This window comes from Prinia subflava, chromosome 1, assembly GCF_021018805.1.
Source record: "Prinia subflava isolate CZ2003 ecotype Zambia chromosome 1, Cam_Psub_1.2, whole genome shotgun sequence".
Classification (NCBI taxonomy): Eukaryota; Metazoa; Chordata; class Aves; order Passeriformes; family Cisticolidae; genus Prinia; species Prinia subflava.
The window spans coordinates 105,778,926-105,803,645 of NC_086247.1; the positions used below are offsets into that span (position 1 = coordinate 105,778,926).

Here is a 24,720-nt window from a genome sequence, read left to right on the forward strand (position 1 = left end):
ATCTGTGTTTAAAACACGGTAACATTACTGGATTTTACTTCGACATAAAGGTTCTTGATGTTACAATACGCAAAGCAATATTTTTCACTGGTTAATACAGCTTCCTGAGTCATGTGCTTTTGCAGACATCCTTTTTCAAATTTTCATTCTTTTTCCATCTGAAATGAATTTCATATTGCAATCCTTGTCAGCTTGAAACTACAACCATATCTTTTTTCAAAGCTGTTTGCAGATTGTAGAAAGGGATGCAGGCAAGAAGATGGATTCTCTGTAGCAACTGCAAAACAATTACCTGCTGTTTACTTTCACTGTGGATTTTTATAAGCATTGCCTTCAGTAGTGAAATTTTGAAGAATGGCACTGGATTTTTTTGCTTGTTTGTTTCTAAGCTGCTCTTTAGACTCTACTTATACATCCCCTACCACAATGAAGAAGGGTCTCTGGATGCTGCTCCACGGGAGGTATTTTAAACAGTCTTTGTAGACCTCCTTCTTCTTAATCCTCATAGCACTTATCTAAGAAAAGTAGCTAAAATATTCATATAAAGTCCCACTAAAACTATTTCTCAAAAATATTTCTCCAGCAGCAATGTCCCAAGCTATAAAGGTTTGTTTTTGCTGAAGCCACACAGAAAGGAATGAGACTGGTGTGGAATAGGAGGAAAGACCCAATGGAAAGTGTTTGTAGCTTACACGCAGCTCTGCAATGAGGCACAGACAGTGAAGGAGGATGCAAAATGTACTCCAGCATAGACAGCAGTCCCACTGTAGCCTTGATCAACACAAGCCACAGTTGATGACTGAGAAAAGGACAGGATCCTTTTCCTTAAGCTTTTAAAGGCCAGGCTTGCCAGCGGCCATATGGAAGGCCCCGGGAATCATACCTTGGTAGAAGATAGGGCTGTGACTTCCTGAAACATTTTCTAGTTCCCTGAAATGTCACAGAAAACGTCTGGAGGAGACCATAGCACAACATCTCTTTGAGCCTGGTGGTCTCCCTTTGCAACACCTGCCAGCTCAGGTCTCCCATTTGTAACTTTTTCCCCTTCTCCACATCCCCATGGCAATGTGAGCCTGCAGCACACTTAGACACTAACTACCATTCAACACGGCAGAAGAAGTGTCAGAATCATAGAATGGTTTGGGTCAGAAGGGACCTCTAAAAATCATCTAGTTTCAAAATGCCAGCTTCCTGCAAGATGCAAAGGGAAGCTCTAGACCAAGTGCAGATGAGACAGTCGGAACTCATACACAGAGCAGCTTCCCTCAGTTCCTCACTGCACTCCTTAATACTACTACTCATTGCCACTACTAGGGATTTTCTCTTTGAATTTTTCCTTTTGAAACCAATCCATTTACAAAGACTGACTGTTTAATTCTAGGTTATTTGAGACTCTTTGAAGATACTTTGCAGCAATGAAAAAATAGCTCCTGTCTACCCAGCTGCTTTTAAAACCACCACTGACAGTTGTCCTTGCCTTTCCTTGGCTGAGGATTTCCTCTTGCAATGTTTTTCTCCCCTGTATAATTCTTTTCCCTGGGCTAACCTTTCTAAAACAGAATTTACTTGAGGGAATCTACCCAATTAGACATTTAAATCAATTAGGCTGATTGACAGGTGGATGAAGTCTAGCATATTCTTGATTGCAGACACAAACACTCAGCTGGAATAAATACTTGCCTCATAAGGACTTGCTGAGGCTTAATTACTCAGTGTTTGTGAAGAGCTTTGAACACATGAAGTGCTGTACCTACATTGTTATTCTCTCTGTTCCTAGTAATGGAGACTTCAAATTTGGGCATGGCAAAAACAAGGAGGACAGACCTTGACCCAAGGCTACTGGGGACCACAGAGGGCTGCTGGAGAGGACAGTGATGTGTGGCAGGCTTTGCTCTAACTAAACATCCTTGCTGCTCTGTGCACACAAAGCCTCTCTCATTCCTCTGCAGGATCGCAACAGCCCCTGACCTACAGATCTCACACCAGGATGTTTCCCCACACCGGAACCACACCAGCATCAGATCAGCAGGCAGAGCATGAGTGAATTCTGGATCCCAGTTGTTCTGCACCCTGTTCTCCAGCATTCTTCCCAGGAAGGAATTTAGGTTGTTTGTGCTTTTAAAGAAGTGCCATTCCCTAAGGCATCAAGGCACTCGCTCCTCATGAACACGAGCTCAAGTTCTTGAAGGCCTTTGGTATTATTAACAGCTAACACACACCTAGGAAAACTTCACATGAACGGAAAGTGTCCACACACCTCAGCGATACAAAGGATCTTTTTTCAAGGAAGCATAAATAAAGCATCATCCTGAAAACCTAAATTTCTCTGGTTATATGGGGTTAAATACCGATTCAGCTTTGCAAGTTGTATGCGTCACCAAAAAAAGACTACACCTGAAAATCAGTAAAATAACTAAGTATATTAACTAATACACCAATGAAAATAAGTAGGATTTTTTTCAGCCCACACAGAACTGTCTTACTCAAATTGCAAACATGTATGCACATATGAACTGAAAAACTTTAAGTCTGGAACTCACAAAATATAGTTTGGACTGGCATTAAAAAAAATTCCTCAGAATCCAAACCATTGTAGCCTGCCAGTAAGGTTTCCAACTAAAAAACAAAGCTGTCCCATACTTACCCTTCCTCTCCCAGCCCATATGACATTGAAAACAAATTGAGCAACAGTCAGTCCTGGTCATTTACCTTGCCAGAATGAAGTTGCTGAATTCTTTGTTCACCTCCCAGAATCCCTTGTATAGGATCTGTCCAAAAGTTCATCCAAAGTATCCTCCTGATAAAGGCTGTTTAGTTTTTGGTACAATTTAGAGGAGTCCCATCACTGATTCATTAAAAAAATGACCTTTTGACACTATTTTTGCCAGAGCACTTTAAATAAGGTTGGGGAGTTTTTCTGCTGTGTGGAGAAGTAGTAACGCTGGCAGACAGACCCAAGAACCAACACAGCAGAGGGCATGCGCAGAATTCAGCATTTATACCATTAAAACACTCATGCACACACACAAACTGCAAACCTGAAAAGCCTCAAGCAATTGTTATTTCCAGCTAAGAGAAAAAAGTCTCCATGACCAGCTCTAACCCATTGAAACACAGGAATGCCCTTGGAAATACCGGCAGATCTTTTAATTTCAAAACATATATTTTGGAAGATGTTAATGAAGGAATCTTTGCTACTGGCAAGTATATAGGAAATAAGTTTAGTGTCCCAGAAATACAACACTAAATGTTTTTGTTTTCCTTAAAACTTGGATTAGTGAGCAGCAGAAAATATTCTAGACAAGGGTGGAATTTTCAAGGCAAAAGCATAAATTGTATTGTTGTTTCACAGAAAGTGAAAATCTAAAATCCATGTTTGGGTGTTTTAAGAGTCCTACCATCAAAGCCTAAAATAATAGTAAAAGAAATATTTCATCATAAAAGAAATGCGGATTCATTTTCAATGACCATCACACTCAGTGGTCTCCTTCGGAATTTAGAGAACCATTTTTTTTCCCCAGTCATTAAGGGATTTATCTGCACATCCTTGTTTATTTTCCTCATGTATTCTGCTGCATTTCCCTAGGTAACTCTGTAAGTAAAAAGAGGTTTTGGAATATTCTGATTTTATAACCTTACCAGTTGTTAGCCAATAATTTATGTAAGGCTTCCGCTGTTAGGAGGAGTTTATTACTGTCACATTCTAACATCCAGCTCTAACTTCTGTCCCTTGAACATTAACTGTGTGAGTTATGAAAACATGTAAAAATAAACTTCCATAACATTCTCCTGTGGATGAATAATTGCTCAAAGTTACTTACATGGTGGAGCAGTTTTGCTTTTATTTCTTTTAAGGGATTCTTCTTCTGTCCCATCACTAGAAAGTTATGATCCAGGTGAGATAATCTAGTGGTTGCCATAGTACCTGCTTGGAATCAACTATTTCTAGACACACAGAAGTAACTGGGGAACCACCACAGGAATGCTACACACCAGCAAAGGCAAAGACATTTTTTATTTCACTCATAAAGCTCTGATAAATTTGTCTACAGCATTGATTTACTTAGGAAAATAAAACATTTGGGGAAAAAAAGTTATGTTTTCCTTCAGCTCTTTCTTTTCTTGTTTTATTTCTCCCTTTTTTTCTTTTGGAATCTTTTTTATTTGTTTGTTTCAAATCACAAGGGGCTATTTAATATGGTGTCTCTCCCTTTCTTTATTTGAAGAAATAATACCTTACCAGGACACATGGTGACTTTTAGCTGAACAGCCAACATGCTCCATTTTCAAGAACAATTTTATGCTTCCATTGGAAACACTGGTCAATAACACATTTTTCATCCATCACTCACCATGTGAACAATATTCTGGCCAGTAGGTTTCCAGGCAAGCCGAAATTAATGAGACATATTCGGCCCATTTAGTTCCAGCCTTACACTAGGCACAAATGTTTCTTCTGAGCTGTTAAGTAATAAGTTTTTTATGCTGTAGCAGTGCAATGTCATTGAAGCTCTCAACACTGCAAGCTGGGTAGTTGCAAATGCTTAAGATCACAAAATTGCACTCTTTTTGAAAATCCAGCAATAATGTTTTCTTGACAACTCACCATAGGGGTTAACAATCATACACTTCCCTTTTCTAGGAAAATCATCTTTATTGCTGAAATCCTTTATGTTAAACAGTATCTAAAATGTTTTGTGCTGCAATTCTTCACGGGAAATGCCTTCTTACGGCACAGTGGTTGTGGCTGAAATTTAGAAAGCTTTATAAAGACAGCAATGACAATGCAGGATTAACCTTTTATGATTCAATACATATTTCCAGAGGTTATAAGGAGCACCCCCTTTTCAGACCTCCACTTCTTATCCAATCTAGCAATCTCACACAGCTCCTGCTGCAGCACCTGCTCAGCCCTACCAAGGTACTTCATGTTCTCACTGCACCAAATATTCTTATTGTCTTAACTGCTGAAACACTCTGGGAATAATTCCTGTATTTCCCTGGTTTTTAATATGCTTCCAGCTCCTCATATCAGTTTCTGAATTCAGAAAACAAAATGTATTTCCAATGACAGTTTACGGTTATTAGCCGTAACTGTCTGATTTTCCAATTGCTACTTTGTCAAAACAGTTCTAATTTAAAAAGAAAAAATTCTGCAAGAATACAGCATCTGACTTTTATGATAATCACACAAATTTACTGCACTGCTGGACTCTGCCTTCAACTGCTTCTGACACAGGAAACACATCTGAATCCCACTCCTAAAAGCAAAGCATTAAATCAGATTTAATTAGCTGCCTATACAAATTGTTAAAATGAAGTGCAATAAATTTGCGAGATTATCATAAAAGTCAGTCATTCCAAAGAGCTTACAGTTATTCTTAGAGTAATGAGGAGGCTGTGATGTCTTTAAGGACCAATATGCAATAAACTTTTCTCACTGGCAGCCACTTTATCACACATGCTCACATGCAGAGAAGGTAGCTTCTTCAAAAACACTATCAATATCCTAGACACAATTTTATTTCCACTGCTTCAGACGGTACTGCAGGCCTGAGGGAAAACACCATTTTTAATAACAGAAGGGAGATATACACAGGCTACTAAGAAACAGTCTCCTTTGAAAAAGCCACTTTTTGCAAGCAACTCAATTTCAAATAGAATGCCTGTTTCCACAAAGAAAGCAAACCTTTTTCTAAAGAACCTTGTCTTTTACAGAAAAAGATTTAATGATGGGAGAAATCAGTCCTGTGTGCATTAAGCATATGTGAAGCTAAGTGTACCTGTCATGATCGCTCTAACATCACAGCATATGTGACTAACACAATACAGGCCAAAAAACAGTGGCAGAATAAATCTCAGCTCCCGTTCTGCAAAGACTTGTGCTAGTTTTAATGGGATTACATGCAGCAGCAAAGAAAAACACATCTATAAGTATTCAAAGGACTGCAACATTAGAACGGGTTCCGCTACTCATAAATGAAGGAACAGACCATACTTACTGAAATTGGAAACCTTTTAAACCAAAAATTTCCCAAAGAGATACATTGCTAGAAGAAAAAAATTCAAACAAACAAAAACAAAACAAATAAAACACCCTACAAAACAAAATTCAAAATACTTGGCCATCCATTGGTTTCCCAATGTATTGGAAAGAACTGAAACACAACATCTATGGTATAATTTACCTTTATTGGAGGTACAGGGTGAGGAAAAACAACTTTTCTGCTTTAGTCTACAATGTATTTTAATTTAGAAAATTACACCTTCAGCTTAGTTACAAATAAACCATGTTGTAGAACAAACAGTGCCATTATACACTGTCAGCCCAGTTAAAGTGCCCATAATTCCTTCCAGGAGCAAGAATGTCAACAGTAAAGCATTACTTGTGGACTTAGAAAAGACAAAAAAAACCATGCCCAGAAACATAAAAAGCATTTACCTTACATTGCTTAAATGAAAAGAAATTCAGGTGACAGAAGAAATTGTAGGAAAAATATTTAAGTGTGATACTTTTGTGTCTTTGGGAAGATCACTTTATAAGCACAGCAAATCTACTATATTTGCAAACAGACTGAATACCTCCCCAAATCTGTGTATTTGACAAAAAGCAAGCAGTTGACTTCTGAAAGTTCACTTTAACAAGAGGACCAAGACTCGGGAGGCCTAAGCTCAGGGGATAACATCCCACTATTCCTCCATCACCCTACAGCCAAAAACTGCAGTAACAGAGATCTAGGAAAATTCACCTAGAATTCCAGTCAGAGGCAAGGTGGCAGATTTGATGGTGGTTGAGTTCAGTTATTCCACACAACTGCTAAACAATCTTAGATTAAGATGGTCCCTGAATGAAAGAAGTTAAAGTGTCAGTGTCTCAGAGGAAACAGTCTCTGCTGTACTGCCAAGCTTCAATCACGAATCTCCTGGGCACATATTTTCAAATATTAGGACACTAAAGATACGAGCTATGACCAAATTTCCATTGTTCATTTTTCAGGCAGGTATGCACCATGCAATGTGAAGCACCAGTCTTTAGCACAGTTTTGCGTGCCTAAACACTTCCAAAATTTTTTGATCGTTCCCATTTCTAAGGCCAGAATTTCCTGAAGAAAAACATTAATATGTGAAGATTTCACCATGTTTCAATAATGGGAGTGATCCAAGGGGATAAGAGGCCAATTGCAGTAGGCAGATGACAGGTGATAGAAGATATGTAGGTGAGGTCTAGGACCAATGAAATGTAATAGCATATGGGAAAGTGAAGAAGTTGACCTTGGTGGCAAATGGGAGAGGATATCCAGGGACCATTTTATCTTCAGGCAGTTGAAAACCTAAAAAAGCAACTCTGTCTATTATACATCTGTTTTACTATAAAATTAAATATTGATAACTCAATTCTGTATGCTTGGATCTTTGTGCTTGCTTCAAACCTGAAAAATATTACAGTTAGGGTATGAAAATAGGCAAGCATGCTTAAATGCTGCAACCAACTAAAGAAGAGCCAAGTTGATGGTTAAAGATGATGGACAGCCTCTGGTTTGTAGAAGGAGAATATTCTTTGAATAGTCAATTCCAGCTAGTAAAGACATAACCCTGGAATAACTAGAACTTGATCAGGATCTCCATTATGAGTTAGGAACCAAACAACACCTTTTAAGAGGCATGAAAAGATTCCCACTCAGCTGATTTGCTAAAGCTTAAAGCAAACAAACAGGTTTCTGGCCTGTTTCTAGAAGGTCTAAGGCCTTCTATTGCCTTAGACCCAGCAAATCTTCTGAAGGTGGAACTTTCCTGTTGAGGTCTGCAATATTAATTAATACTTTGCACTTAGCTCTTAGGGGGAGGGTTGTTCTTCTTGGTGATATATTCAGACTCTCCTCATTGTTAGTATTTAAAGAGATGGGGACACCATAACTTGTTTTATTTTCAGTGGAATATAAAGCCATATGAGAGTCTAATCCAGAAGACTTAAGGAAGGGCAAGAAGGGATATTTCTTCTTCCTAACAAATCAGCAAGAATTTGCTCTGCGTCTATAATCTCCCCCAGCTTTGAGCTTCCTCAGACTTACTGTAGAGAAAGAAACCAATCAAGAAATGAAAACGTTCAGGAGAAGTTGACTCCAAAACCCAAGGAGACAGCATACATTAGAATAACCTCAGGAAAGGATGAACATTGATAATCCTCAATCACAGAGCATGACCATGGTTCATATATTAGAAACCCCTCTCACAGAGCAAAAAGATCAGGTCTGCACTGGAATGTCACACAGAGGGAAAAGGCAGTAGGAGATGAGAGGGGATTTTCACCAGTTTTTGTCTTAGTCCTGTCTAATATTACTTTCAACATCAGCAAGCAAAGCTTGAGGCTGAGCTCTCCAAAGTCATACAGGTTTTCATTGCTACAAGTAACTTAAACCATAATATTTGGGGACCTGGACTCCCTCAGACAGCACAGAGGCAGAGCAAGAACACTGGAAGGAACAAGAGAAAAGAAGAAATAACAAAGTAGGAGAGAAAGAAAGAGGTAAAAACCCTGAGAAGCACCTGGAAGCTTTTTCAGCATCCAACCTGAAGGAGGAGGGCCTAATGCCACACATCTTTTAGCAACAGTGACAAACCTGTGCCTCAGCACTGCCAGAGCAGCATCTGTACTTACAGGTGCCATGCAGTGACCACCTGGCACAGTCCATGTTTAGCCTGTCTGGAATACAGAGAACTTGAAAGAAAAACAAAATCATTGAAAAAATAATTACTTTTATAATCATTGCAAGCAAATTCTCTATCTTTTGCACTATGAATAAGGCTGCAGACAGGTTCCTAAGGGTGAAAAAAGGCAACTTGTAGCACAATCTCCAAACTTTCAGATTCATTGTTGATTAAATATTTTTTGTCACTTCAGACTTTATTCCTAAACAACTATATCAAAAAATAAGATAATTACAAAATATAGTATTGCACATCAGAAGCTATTTTTCCACAGTTTCCTATCCAAAATAGACTTAAATTAACAGAGGATACATTATTACTAATACTCAAATACAATGTAATGCTTATATAATATTAGGTTACATTAGGTTCCCTTAACTCAGGGAAGCACTTAAATCCATTCTTGTTTTCAGGAAAAGGAAAAGTCTTCCTGACTCAGGGACTCCAAAGCAGAAGTATGACATATCATATAGCTACTACTTGGGCATACAGTAAAGATTTGATTGGTTTGTTTCACCAGTTCTTAAACTCCACAGCAAGTCTTATTCCAGTAAGTATTAGAAATAAGCTAAATCAATTTAAAGTGCAATTTTCATGTAAGAATCAAGTGATCTCTACTTTTATACATAATTCTTGCAGTAAAACAGTCACAAGATGAAACAAACATGATGACAGCACCCTACATTTTTTGGTTATTCAGCAAGTTCACACAAAGTATTAGCACTCACCAAAAAATAATATTCTGGTTCATATAGATGTGAAAATGTTTCACTGATTCTGAAATGGTTCTGACATTTCTCATTATGAAATACATAGGCAGAGCAGCAGCTCTTCAAGTGTAAAACACCCTCCTTCATTTCTACAGGCTGTGTATTCAATGCCAACAACACTGATATTCTAAATCAATATTATTTGCTAGCACATGGAACTCAAGGACAAAGAATTATGAAATGGAAAACTCAACTTTTGAATTTAATTACTTAATCAAAAGTTCTGAGATTCAAAAGCCGGTCTAGGTCATGGCCCCTCTCTGGGCTGAATTTTCCCCTATAGGATTTCTTTGAAACTGCATCCAATATAAATATTAAAAAACACACGCAATAGAGCATCTGCTGCTTCCCCTGAGAGACCTTTCCACAGCCAACAAGTTGTTTTTCCCCAAGCTGGATTTTAGTCTAATTTCATCCCATTGCCTATTCTCATGGAAGCAAGGAGAAAAAGGTCACAGCGAGGGTAAGAGACAGAAAAAACCCAACCAACCAAACAAAAAAATTGCTGAACTACACTGGAAAAGTATAAAAAAGCAATTCAGCTATGAAATGTGTTGATGAAAGGGAAACTGTGAAGGCAAGGGTTAACTTTAGTCACAATTTCCCAGTTTTTTCTTCTCTATCAGCATGGAAAAGTCACAGATGCACATGGATGTCTCCAAGAGGGAAAAAACTCAATACAAAAAAATAACTGAGTTACCATTCCATAATTATGGTTTTGTGAAAAGAAGCAAAGTGCCCTTAGAACTGCTTGACTTCCTACTGCCCAGAGTAGGAAGAAAACCTCTCTGAAAGTTTTTACTATTTGAATCTTGAAAAGGTATCAACCATATCTTCCCCCTTCCAAAAACAAATGAAAACTCCATAGTACACAGAAACACCTTCTTGTAACAGGAACATTGTACCATCTATTACCCTAAACACCCAATGAAAGATGTTGACAAGGGGGATATCATAAAACATCAGATTTAGTCAATAAGGGCTTGTATTCCCACACAATATAGTATCTGGCTGCTTGTTTAATACATCCTACAGCTAAAGTATATATTTACTTTTTATTCTTCCCTCTCTGTGGCTAGAAGGAACTAGTGAAAAGACTGTTTAAAGAATTAGTGCAAGATGTGTATGCAGACAGCTATTTTGAAAACATTACAAACAAAAAACTCCTGGAGGATATCATACAAAACGGATGAGAGAAGCCTCACCACTAGCTTCAATTGCAGAAGCAAACACTTGTAAAAGATGTAAAAGCCCAAATTAGTACTTAAAGAAAAATAATAGACACTCTCCAGAATTTATCTAGTCCCCACTGCTTTCAACAGAGAGACTGCCAAGTAACATCAGGAGAGGTGGATGTGAATTTGATCTCTGTCCTTCAGAATCTCAGAATCAAAAAAAAGGCATGGCAATAGCCACCAACAGCTACACATTAAATTCCCAATTCATTTAGAAAAGAAAACATAAATGATTTGTTAATCAGTAAACAGAAGACAAAATGAGCTTGAAAGATTTCATGTGTCCTCGTCAACAACTTCCTTTCGGCGCTGGGCCCGGAAATGGCGCTCTATATTTATTGTCACTTCCCTCTGCAAATTCCTGCTGTTAGTTTTGCCAGCTGTTCTGATCCAGGGGTGCTGAAGTACTTGCCGTGCTGTGTAGCGCTTCTGGGGATCCACTATCAACAGCCTGGTGATGAGGTCTTTTGCTGCTATTAAGGAAGAAAGCAAAGGAGAGAGGGGTGAAGCACAGTGGTGTGCAACATGCCCTAGGATGACCCTGCTCGAGCAGGGTGTTTGAAACACATCACCCACCACAGTCACTTCCAATCTTACCCATCCTGTCATGGTGACAGTTATAACCACACAAAATGTCCTTCTTATTTTTTTTATTAGTTTTACCATGGTTTTTGTAACTATCCCCAGAAGCTATTTCAACAACTGCAGTTAGAGTTAGTGACAGAAAATATTAAATCTCCATGACTGATGTTCTTCTCCCCTTCAGAAACAGAGGAGAAAGTGAAGGGAATTTAATCTCAAAAGTGTTCTGAAGGCATCAGGCTAAGTGTTCACATTCACAGGAATGAACACGGGGTCATCCTTTAAGAGGCATAAATGTTGTTAAATGCTGTGGAACATGTTCTTTAGAAGACTGTACAGGGAGTGGAGGAGTTTTAAGGTTTCTAATTTTGAAGAGTGCACGAGAGACACTGTACTAGCCTGTGAGAAATAAAAAACTACTACATGCAGGCCCCATTGTGAATAGGAAATTGACACTGTGCTCTGCAGGGCAAGGATTTCATTCTCAGCTTTTGAGATTTTTGATAACATCTTTACAATCTAACATAACCCTTGAGATTATTTTGACACCTTTTTCTGCAGAGACACATAAACAAGATGAGGAAAATCCTTGCTTTTGCTTAAAAAGGGAGGAATTGAGGACTCCATTAAAGCATTCAGAACTAATATGCAGAAACATAGCCATTGATAGTACCAGAGGACTAAATTCACCCTTAAAGCACAGATTCCCACAGGAGAGACCTATAAAACACCCCAAGTTGATCAAGCTCACTGCCCTGAAAAAAGAGTTTTTCCCAATTCAGGGAAGAAGACTGCCACTTCTCAGATCTGCTATAAGTGCACAATCTTACCTGCAGAAATATTGTCCCAGTAAGGGGATAGGAACTCGTAGTGACCCAGCTGTATGATCTGAAAGAGCTCCTCTTGATCACGGTCCTGACTGCGGAAAGGGGGAAAACCGCAGAGCAGGATGTAAAGGATCACACCAGATGCCCACATGTCTACCTCGAGGCCATAGCCTAAGGAAGAAGGGACAAACCATAAGCCTTGTTTCAGAAAGAAAACTCACAACTGCAAGGGGACTGTTTCTTGGAAATAGAATGAAAAAAACACAGAATCTCTGCTCAGTTCCTCAAAAAGATGAGGTGAGCAAAAGAATGAGGGGCTGGTACACCACGCTTACAAGCTTCCCATTATTAGCCACAGCTCCCACAGTCTCTCTTGTCCACATGTTTCATAAACACTGTCTCACAAGGCCAGTGTCAGCTGGAGACTAATTGAGAAAACAGAGTACATATTTCTAAAATAGTCGTCCTCAGATTCCCTTCAAAAAAGAACTAAGAGTGCCAAGTTTCCATTGAAATTGGATAGAACTGGAGATGTGCAACCCAGCTCCACAGAACAAAAACCAGAAATAGATTTGCTTGAGTCACCAACAAAACTGACTTTTTTCCAGGTCTGAATCTTTTTGGAGATGAAATCTTCAAAATTACTTGAGATGCAAAACACGTTCTGAATTGTTACATAAATCTAACATACATGTTTCACAACAACTTTGCATCATCGGGGGCTCTGGAAAGTTGTTTGGATTACAGTAATGAAATGGGCCTGGCTACTCGTAGGTTGCAACATAAACTTTTGGTCACTTCCCCCCTTCAGCTATTATCTAAGATATTTTACAGCTTATCTGCTTAGAAGTGAGTGAAATATTAGCACAGACACTAATAATGCAAATATACTGATGTCATGCTTTTGTTTGTTAAAAGCTAAGAGGTTTCCTTTCCCAAATTACACTGCTAGCCACCCTCCTACACTGAAAAAAAATCTCAGTAGGTTGAAACATTCTGGACTATTTCCATTATTAGAAAGTTCAGCATAATTGAAAGATTTATGACAAATTAAAAAAATATACACTCACCCTTCTCAGCAAGTATTTCAGGAGCAACATACGTTGGTGTTCCACAGACAGTAAATATGGGTTTTGTAACCTGCTTAGCAAGGCCGAAATCTGCCAGTTTCAGTGTAGTAGATTTATCTGCATTGTGCTGAACCTATATCCAAACAAAATATATTTATGTTTAGTCCAGATGCATTTTAAAACAACAAAATATAAAAGAAGTAGGAAATTAAACAGGAGGGAGTTCTAATAACAGTGCTAATAATGGAAACAGTATTCAGAATGTGGTCCTTTTCCCTCATACACTAGGAGGGCTCATTTATTTAAGAGGATAAGCAATTATGAAAAAAAGAAAACTTTGCTCTACAAACTCTGGCAGATAGCAATTTCCAAGAAATTAATAGAAGGAACACAAAAAATAACCAAGAGTCAATTAAATACTATTACTTCCTCTTGAGGAAAAAAAAATGTTCTTTTTCCCTGGGAAAGCAAAGAATGCTGTGGATGTCTTTATGCTTAAATGCAATGAGCCCAGGTAAGCCACTGACTTTGTGTTTTAGCCCCAGATAGCAACTAAGTACCACACAACTGCTCAGTCACTCATCCCTCATCTGCCTGCAGTGGGATGGGAAGGAGAACCCAAAAAACAGTGGGTTGAGATAAGAATAATTTAATAATTGAAATAAAAGTATAATAATCATAACAGTAGGATGGTAACAACTACAATGAAAAGGGGGACAGGGAGAGAGAGCAAGAGCAAGAGAAAGGAATAAAACCCAAGAGAAACAAGTGCTGCACAATACAATTGCTCACTGTCTACTGACCCACAGCCCAGCCTGACCCCAGCACTGACCAGCAACTCCTGGCCAACTCTCCTCAGTTTATTTACTGCGCATAAGGTTCCATGGCATGGAATATCCTTCTAGGTCAGCTGCCCTGGCCATGCTCCCTCCCAGCTTTTGGTACACCTGCTGCCTGGCAGAGCATGGGACACTGAGAATTCCTTGACTTAGGATAAGCACTGCTCATCAACAACGAAAACATCAATGTGTTATCAAAGTTATTCTCACACTAAATCCACAGTAGGCCACTATACCAGCTAAAACCAAGACACGTGGAAAGTGCATCTCCATCATACTGGTCTAACAACAAAATGCAAACCAACAAAAGCTTTACGTTCTTTCCAAATTACTCTGCTACTCTACCTGCTGCCCTGAAACTAGATTAGTAATTGTCACCACACAGCAAGAGTTGTAGAAATAGGTCCATGCAGAATGACCTCCTAATTGTGCCTTTTCAGCAATTCTCATCTCCTACATCCACCTGGCAAGTAGTCAAAATATTTTCTTCAATTCTAATTTTGTATGCATGAGTCTTAAGCAGTATTTTATAATGCAGTTACTGAAGGGTTATTTTAAGAAATTAAATATGTTAACGACATAGGCAGTGGGATCGAGCACACCCCCAGCAAGCTGGCAGGCAACTCCAGGCTGAATGATGAGTTTGACATGCCTGAACAATGGGATGTCACCCAGAGGCACCTGAACAAGCTCAAGAAGGTTGAGCCTCAAGAGGTTCTACAAGGACAAGTGCAGGGTCCTACACTTGAGCTGGGGCAATCCCTGGTATCAATATAGGCTGGGTATGGATTGAGAGCAGCTCTGTGAAGAGCAGTTTGGGGTAGCTGGTGGATGAAAAACTGAAATGAGAGGGCAATGTGCAGCTGCAGTCCAGAAAGCCAAACATATCCTAGGGTGCATCCAAAGCAACATGGCCAGTAGGACAAGGGAGATGATTCTACCCCTCTGCTCTAGTGACACCCCACCTGGAATGCTGTGTCCAGCTCTGGGGTCCCAGAACAGGAAGGACCTATTGGAGTCAGGAGGGCCGGGAAAGGGAGATGGAGCACTTCTCCTGTGAGGAAAGGCTGCGAGAGTTGTAGTTATTCAGCCTGAAGAAAAGAAGGCTCCAGACAGATCTTATTGTGGCCTTTCAACAATTAAAGGGTGCTTAAAAGTAAGATGGGGCAGGCTCAGGGTCTGCAGCAATAGGAGAAGGGGCAATAACTTTAAACTGAAGGAGAGTAGATTTGGACTAGATACTAAAAAGAAATGTTTTAAGATGAGGGTAGCAACACACTGGAACAGGTTGCCCACAGAGGTGGTAGATACTCTATCCCTGGAAACATTCAAAGTCAGATTGGACAAGGCTCTGGTCTAGTTAAGATGTCCCTGCACATTACAAGAGTTTGGGCCAGATGACCTTTAAAGGTCCCTTCCAACCCAAACCATTCTAGGATTCCATATTCAAAGGCCAAGTCACAAACAAAACAGCAGTATAATTAAATAAATCAGCATGGCTAATACTAGTGATGACATTCAAATATTCTTTGAGAGGTAAGAAAAGTCACTGATTTCCTTTAAATGAAAAATTGTTTGTCCCTGGAACTACGGGGAACAGATCAGCAGCTAAAATGTCTACAAAAAAGCCAAGTAAACCTGGACTCGGTTTTGAATGGACAAACTGGAATATAATGTGACAGGTATACTCCATGCTTAACACCTCATACTTTGCCATCAGACATTGCTTAAGAAAGTGAAAACTTGAGGATGGTCTCTGTTACGAGATAACTAAAGGCAAGATGTGACAAAATTTGCTCTTGTACATTACAGTTGACTAATCCCCATTAATCATCTTTATAGAAACTGTAAACATGCATTAATTTTGATTAAGCAAAATGGGTTTGGACTTTTTGTTTGTTTGTTTGTTTTGGTTTTGTTTTTTGTTTGGTTTTTTTGGGTTTTTTTTTCTTTTCTTTTTTTTTTTCTTTTTCTTTTTCAGAAACAAAAAGCATTGCATTACAAAATAACACAGTAAAGCCTACTAATCCTTTTTTACCTTCTTTATAAAAAATGCACAAAACTGGGAGGAGTGACTGATGCCCCAGAATGCTACGTGGCCATTTAGAAGGATCTCAACAGACCTGAGAGATAGGCAGGGCAGAACTTTTTTAAATTTAACAAAGACAAGTGCAGAGCCAAAACCCAGGCAGGAATAACCCATGCATCAGTACAGGCTGGGAGCTAACCAGTTGAAAAGCAGCTCTGCAGAGAAGAAGCTGGGGGGCCCCAGGGGACAACAAGTTGTCCATGAACCAGCAGTTCCAGTCCCAGTTTTGATTAAGCAAAATATTTTGGGTTTTTTTTTTTTGCTGCTCTTCCGTGAAAAATATTTTTGAGTATGAAAACAGAGTTTACTACAACCATGCAGTCAAAACCTCTGCAAGAAGCTAAAATGCCACAGTCATTTTCTCTATTATATCAGGCAACTATGTGACAATCTTTTGCCATCATGCGCTGTTGACACAAACTGACAAAAAATGACAAAAAATTATAAAAGTAACACTTGCTTTGTAGAATAACATCTACCTATAGAATTTATATTCTAACAATAGGGGTAATAGTGGTAAGATGTTACAAAAATTTACAACTGAAATGTTCAACTCTATATGCAATATGAAAATATGAATGTATTTTCCTATTCTATTTTTTTTTTTTAATTATATAAGAAAAGCATGTCACATGGAATTTCAACTACCCTGCATGCTACTGTACTAAGACAAACAATACTGAAACGTTTATACACATTTTTAGAAAACAGCAGGGTGGTGGGAAGGGTGGAGAATGCAATGGTCTTAATCCCAGTCCCAAAATCTTCAGATTTCTCGCCTTGTAAAAAACTTTTTATTTTCTCTGGATGCCAGACTCCTAATCTCCCATTACAGCACAAGGTGGCAACACAGCACCATCTGTTCTTTCAGGACAAAACCACTGAGCTTCCACTTTACTTAACAACGGAGCAGGTAGGAACAGCAGGCACAGTGGGTATACTTTCACAGCTTTGTGACAATCACTTCTGAGACAGCATGTAACCTGTCAGCAAGCCTGAAAACCTCAGCCCAGAACTTCTCAGCAGCTTCACTAACACTGTGCTCAGAACAACTCAGTCAGCTCAGAGAATTGTCTTTGTCTCCAGCTTCCTACTGTTCTGTCTATCTTTCCATCACCTGGCATCACCTTGAGCATGCAAATATTCACTATAATAAAGAATAAATTCACTGTAGAAACAAAAGCTTCTCAGGCTTCTCTTGTTAATCATTCCTGAGGCCAGACTACTTCCTCAGAGCAGTATTACAGAAATGCACAACCTGCTCGAGAGAAATCTAACCTCTGATATCCACAGTATGTATTCCATGCAATGGTGAGAATGAAGCAAAAGTAGTGCTGCCTGCCTATAGACTTAACTGAGGTAAGAAAGACCAGAACACTTCAATACACTTTCTACAGACAGCCAGCTCAGGCCATACAAATACTCATGTCCTTCAACTGCCAGCATCTGGTGGCCTTGGACTAAAGGCAGTCAATTGCACACTACTTACTCAAATACAGATGACACATCAGAATATTAGAATATTGTCTGTGGATTTCTAGCTATCCTAGCCATACAACCAGAAGATTATAATACAAGGACAAATTCATCTCCAAAGGGAAATAAAAAAGATCTTCCTCCTTCTGTCCTGTCTGTGGATGACTCCCAGTACTTAATGCTCTTGTTTGATTTCATATCTAGCTTGTGGAATCCATCAGTGTGTTTAAGATGATGATTTACAACACTAATATTTCTCTGTATGCACGTGTATATGGTTGCACAGATTCTTTTTATGGACATCATGAAAGCCAGTTACCTCATGTGACATTTTGTACATGGGCAATAGATAGAGCTTAAGAAAAAATTACTGCTTACACATTTGAGTTTCAGACATCCCCTGCTGCTAACTAGAAGAATCTCTATGAAAAATCTTACAGAAAATTCTGAAAGTTATGACAGGTACGTGGTTAAACAGGAGTTGGACTCACATGCACTCAGGAAACTGGCAGTGCTTTGTATATATGTAAATAGTGTCAGAAAATGGACAATCCTTTGTATTTATGTAAACAGTGTCACAAAACTTAAGTGAACTTAACTTAAGAAAGGTTATACTTGAAGTTCTCACACACACACGAAAACTTGAGAGACAGAAAAAGGGGCAGGGGATAATCTCACATGCATAAAAAGCTACAACATTTATAAAGTTGAGTGTTGAAGAATTACCACATTAGCATGTGAGGGAAATGTACAAGGAGATGAGTACACAATCACAAATACAGCCCTCTCCCTTCCCCCTAAAAAAGGGTGACTTTATGTCTTTTACAGCTACAATCTGGAAAAACAACACCACATTTTGGGCATTAATTTCTCACTCACAAGTGAAGAAATGCCAGCTGCTGTAGAATTAAACAGTCCCTTACCTAAAAACCTTGCCAGCAAATCTTGCTCCGTGAGGTAGCATGAAAGAAGTGACTGGTTTCATTTGTGAGACCAAACACATCACATTGCCCACCCTTGGCAGCAAAGGTTTTCTTGCTGAACACCTAGTCCTAAATGAGGTGATTCTGTTAGCAGATGGGAGGGAGTCGTAGCAGCTGTCTTCACACCAGCTGTCAAACAGATTTTGTTTTTGTAGCGCAAGTCACCACCCTTCTGCCTCATAGCTATGCTGCAAGGAGCCTGATCAATGTGGGCAGACACAGTAGTGAAAGAAGGAGGGGAAAAAGCAGAAAGGATGATGGTGGCCTGGCACAGAAGTTTTTGACTAGAGGACAGTAACATAAGAGAAACTGAAGTGCAGTGAACTAATAGCTAAATCAGGTTTCCAACTTTCTCCTGTGTCAATAATTTTACAATCTACTAGACATCAAAGTATATTTCTACCTTTTCTTCTGTGGGGACAGAAACTATTTTCCTTCTTTCCCCAGTTGCTTATTTTCATAAAACTTGGGGAAATATTTTTTCCCAGATTGCTGCTTCTTTGACATCTCTTATATTAGCCAATATGTTTAAAAGTCACTAGGAGCAGGGTTAGATTCTCACACAAAACAGGTTCAGAGCAGACTTACACACTTCCTTAGTAAAACAGTCCAATGATCCTTTCTCTTCCATTTCCCATATTCTTGAAGGGGACAAACATTAGATAAAGATTCAAGGTTCACCGGACCAAAAGAAGACCCAAAACAGGAAAACCAAGTCAACAGCCTAAAAGTATATACCTACATTTTGACCTCTGTGTACAAAGTCTAGGTAGACTAATTCAGATTTAAACATCCTCAGTGTAACAAGAGGTATCCCACAAACAGGGACATCTCTGCAGAATGCTGGAACTTGAGGCACTTTGCTTCATCACCTGATGCTCCTGCTCCACCAACAGCCACTAACCCATGAAATTTGCTTCAATACTGTTTGTTACTGTTCAGCACTGGCTGATGGTAAGATTAGTGGCAGGTCTTCTTCCTACTTTGTTCCCTCAGTCACTCTAAAGAGACAGAGGCAGCACACTAAAAAGACAAAATCTTGCTCAAATGGCCTTTATTTATACGGATACTTATTAGAGAGCAGGTGACCTATCCAGTATTATCAGGACCTTATAAACTTAGTTGCATGGTTGAATAGACTTGCTTCACAGAAGGATACTTCGTGTGCATGCTATCTAATACTGGTGCACAATTAACAGTAAGTTGAAACTAGAACAGGTAAAATTTTATTTCCTGCAGTATTTAGGTAATGCTGTTCTTGTATGACAAAATACCTACAGTCTGGGAGCTGCTGTGTCCTTGAAAATGTATTCTGACTTTCAGAACGGGCAACATGATTATTTCAGAGCTACACAATGCTGCCACTGCCCAGCATTCTGTTTTGCAGTTCTGTGAACTAAATGTGAAAACAGCCAGAACAGACCTTTATCTTGCCCTTCTTTGCTTATCTACATCACTGTGATGATTATGTATTATAGAGGGAAATGAAGCATCACATCTCAGGTGTTTCACATGCACTAGCTTATTTTCAGCAAATAGGAAGGAGGAGGACCTGGTTCATAATGGAAAATCAGCTTCTGGAAAAAGCCATGCAGTTCTAAGTGAAGTTTTGTTCAAACTTTGTGCAAATAAAGCACAAAGGCAGGATCTACAAGCCCACTTTTTCCTGCAAACCAACCAGTTGCACTCACTGCATTCACAGTTGCATCCATTCTTTTATTTATACAGAGATCCCATACCAAAGATTTTCATGAAACTAAGCAGGATTCATAGCAGGACCTAATAAAGATGCTATTGCTTAGTTTAAAGGTTTGGGTGCAAACTGTTCCAGCCCAGCCTTGTACAACCTCTGCATTACCCTTGAAGCTACACTGCTGCTTTTCTCCAGAAATTCACACTGACCTCTGTGCAAAAGTAATTCTCTTAAAAGCACTGAATGGCCCATAGGACTACATAATCTATTACTTTTTTTGTTTGGCTCACCATGAACTTCCACAAAAGCTGATAAAATCCAATTGGTTAGAGACTGGCAAATACTTGCTATTTATCTATTCATTAAGAAATTTGGAATGCTAATACAAGAGTATAACACACACTTAGTAAGGGAGAGTTGTTTACCGCCACAGTTCTACAATGGGTATCTTGTGAAGTGTCAATACTACAAACATTTCTATGCATATTCACACATGTCAGTAACTCTATTGACTTCAGTGCTGGATGCAAAGAATGCAGCCTCAGAAATGTGATGGAAACAAGAATTTTTCTCTTTGGCACGAAGTTACTATTTGAGCTGACTTAAATGCTGTATTCACCAAAACATTTTACTGTCAGATTATTTCAGTCAACTGCACAATACTTCTGCTTCTAAGCAAAGAAATTGTCACAAGATAGAAATCACTATAGTAGAGGACCAGCACAGTAGTATTCAAGATATACAAATGCAGTGGACAAAAAGTCCAACAAATAAATAAGATAAATTAGCAATTTTAATAAACTTCAGTCTGCAAGGAAGATGCTTTATGATTCATCCTTGGACACCTGAAAGTCAGATGCTAAGTAACAGGTCTGATTTTTGATGAATACAAATGCTCACTATCCCTGAAAGTCTGATAATTTTTACTTGAATTCCTTTCTGCAACCACTGCTATCTGCAATGCACAGGAGATCTGTGTAAAGCAAACTGCAATTGTAATTTCACTTCAAAATTGTACCCATTTTTTCAAACAGTCCTGCCACAGCACATTTTCTGCATGGGATTTGCTTAAAACAATTCAAAGAACCGTAACTGAAAGGAAAATAAATTGAATTCCTGCACAAATGCAAATGTTTGACAATACTTACCAAAAGATTCTCTGGTTTGAGGTCCCTGTGGACAATGTTCTTGCTGTGAATATAAACCAGTGCTTCACACAGGTCAGTGATCATGACAGCAGCATCATGCTCCGTGAACTTCACGCTTTCTATGATTGCATCAAATAAGTCTCCTCCTGGGACATACTCTAAGATTAAGTAGATCTCAGCTTCTGTCTCATACACCTCAATTAAGCTTACTATATTGGGATGAGAAAGACTCCGGATAATCAGGATTTCACTTTCCATCATGTCCTCCTTCCCCTTCAGCTTGGATTTATCAACAATTTTCATTGCATAGATCTGATTGGAATCACAATGGCGACACTCCTTCACCACTGCAAAGTTCCCATCCCCAATAGTTCTGCCAATCTCATAGTGTTTTTCCACATCAGTTCTGCTTTTAATGGCATACCTCCGGCTTGTGCTTTCCAATCCCTGAGCTTTGTTGTCTTCTTTATTCACTCTGCGCTCCCCTGTTTTTTCTCGTCGACTCATGTCACTCTCTCTACATGTGGCATTCCCCTCTCTTCTGGCAGCTTCCTCTTTAGCCCTTTGTCCCTCTCTGCCCTCCCTATGTGTTTTAGACAATTTCTCGGCATCCCTCAGAATCTCCTTCTTTAGCCAACCACTTTGGCTCATTACACAGCTACTTCCCTTATCTTCCTTCACTTCATGAGATAGCTGGAGCCCTTCTACAGTATTCTTCCTGATTTTGACTTGTTCCTTCCCATGGTTTTCATGCTTCTCCACAACCCTTTCTTTCTCAATGCTCCTTTTTTGCTTCTCCAGGCCTTCATTAACAATCCTATGTAGTGGTTTCCACATCCTCCTACTGCTACTATCTTTCCAGACAACCTCACCTTCCAGGCAAGTTTCAGGAGATTTTCGACAGTTCTTGACTTTTGTATTTCTTTCAACATGGTACCTCTGACATGCACCTGTGTTCAAGTCTCTATTCTCAAATGAGGCCTCAGCCTGCCTTTCCCTCCTTATCTTTTCCCTGGCCTGCCTTTCCTGTTCGCATTTCTCACACCTCAGCACCTCCTCCGAACTCTCTTCTAAGCCTTCCTCAGAACTCCTCTCATGGTTAAGGTACCTTTCAGTTTCTTGTGTTTTTCTAGAAGGCTTCACTCCATGCTCACCACCCCAGCTCTCTCTAGTCCACTTTTTTTTGGTTCTCATCTTTTCCTCTTGCTTTGTCTTGGCTTGACTTTTTCCTTCATGTCCAGCTACCAGCTGGGAAGACAAGCCATCACTGCAGTTCTTGGTCATTTCTGTCTCATCAAAGCCACTGTCTATTTTCGAGGCCTTGTCATACAGCCTGCTCTTCAGTTTTTGGGACTGCTCCTCATCCTGCTGAATGGCAGCACTGGCAGCATAAGGATTTTCAGGATAAAGTTCTTGTAATACCACCTCCAGGTCCTTCAAAGTGAGGGGCTCCTTCCCCATAGCTATGAACGCATCACCTTCCCTGAAGAATTCAGGAACACTTCGGATTTCTCTGCCTCTCAGATTGTACAGCTTTCTCACACGGTCATTCTTCCAACGAGGAAATCCCAGAGCTTCTGATATGTCAGCCATCAGCTGCTCAAAGGTCTGGACAGATCTCCTGTTGAGAAGCAAGGTTATCCTCCTGAGCGTGCGTCCCCCGGGTTTCACCACTGTAATTATCCTTGGCTTCACAGGACTGTGCTCTGAATGTATCGTGTGAAAACCATTTTGGGGACTGAAAAATGAGGACCTGTGGCTGCTTTCACTCAAACATGGTTTTCCATAGTTTCCACGACCAACAGGAGGACAAGTCCCATGTAGTTTCCTCTCTTTTACTTTTGAGGTCGCATTGTGTGGTGAATGGTCCAACACACCTTGGCGTCCTAAGGCAAACAAAAAGCAGGAATATTAATCATTTTGACCATTAATCATCAGACCTCTTTCAGCAGCATGTTTCTACAGTGCATGTGACCTCAGAGAGAAAGGGTAGGTGACTTCAAGGCTTATAAAGAACTTTTAACTACCACTAAGGAGTATCTCCACATAGTTGCAACTACAATCATTGTCAAGTTTGTGAGAAAATCAAAATTCATTTTGTGACAGAGGAATGTCTCTAAAAAAATAATAATATTGAACACAAACAGATCTTTCTTCTACATCGCCACATCTTTCAGAAATCCTCAAAGGATAGCAGAATTGCATCCAGATTGTTTAGTATTCTCTTATTAATATATCTCCCATAAACTCACTCAGTTCCTTTCTGAACCCAATTGCAATTTTGGCCTCTGCAAACCCTGTGGTGACAAGTTCCACAATTAACTGCATGAAGTAAAATAAACTAATTATTTGTGGTTTAAAATTACCAGATGGTACTCTGTGTGCAATCTTACATTTTTATAAATAATTATCTCCTCTTCATTTTGCCTGGACCTTCTATAACAAATTAAATAAATTATTTTAAAAAGCATTACTTTTTGCTATAATTTTTACAGTAATTTTATAGGTCATCTAATAGTAGTTTAGTTTAATCTTTTGCCTTAAAGAAAGGCCATCTTAGTTTGGTTTGATAATTGGAGTCACGATTTTCAATACTTTGGGTTGACTTTTTAATTCTAAATATTATGTAAAATCACACAAAGTTCTGAGTATTCTCTGGGGGCATTGACATTTCATCTTAGAACACCATCAAAGAAAATGGCACCATTTGTTACACACTGTAAAAAGGAAGAACTGAAAACATAACATATGGTTATGGACAAACCAAGCTATAACATAATTCCCTGTCTATCAGCAATAAGCTAAGAATAAAAATGTTCCCCAAAAGTATTCTGAGCTGTTGTATTTGCTAGGATTAAAACCTGCTTACAACGCATTTATTTTCAGCCTCAAGAAATAAACTTTCAGAATGAGATCACAGAGTGTTTCCAACTCCATTTAATAGCCTTTCTCTTCAGTTGGGAACAAACACTCAATATATATGAAGGACCAGGATGAAAGAGAACAGTCAGAATGGTTAACAAATCACTACAAGGAAATTTCTGTACACCAATGGCTTATCTCCCAGACAATCAGGTCCATTTTCATACATTACTGTGATTCCGTAGTCATGGTGCAGTGGCCAAATCCTCAAAGGAAAATCTGCATACATCAGCCTTTCTCTTGGTGTAAGGCTCATGCCTACTATATTTTAGGTTTCAAGTGCCAGAGAAGCCATTTTCGGTATTTCATGCTACCTATTATTTGCCCTTTCCATCGCAGCATAGTAGAGTGAAGAAGAAATACACCTCCTCACCTAGAAC

General features: G+C 39.2%; 1 protein-coding gene across 1 annotated transcript in view; it reads right to left on the reverse strand.

Annotated features, from left to right (window-relative positions):
- Positions 1 to 6,173: 6,173 nt before the first annotated feature.
- The window catches only part of DCLK3 (doublecortin like kinase 3), a 30,597-nt gene continuing 12,050 nt past the window's right edge, over positions 6,174 to 24,720 (reverse strand). Inside the window, exons 2-5 of the mRNA XM_063406402.1 lie at positions 21,419 to 23,304; positions 13,191 to 13,323; positions 12,124 to 12,291; positions 6,174 to 11,184 (exon numbers count right to left, since the gene is read on the reverse strand). Coding sequence (XP_063262472.1) covers positions 10,988 to 11,184; positions 12,124 to 12,291; positions 13,191 to 13,323; positions 21,419 to 23,304 — 2,384 coding nt within the window. The 3' untranslated portion in view covers positions 6,174 to 10,987. The remainder of the gene's footprint in view (positions 11,185 to 12,123; positions 12,292 to 13,190; positions 13,324 to 21,418; positions 23,305 to 24,720) is intronic.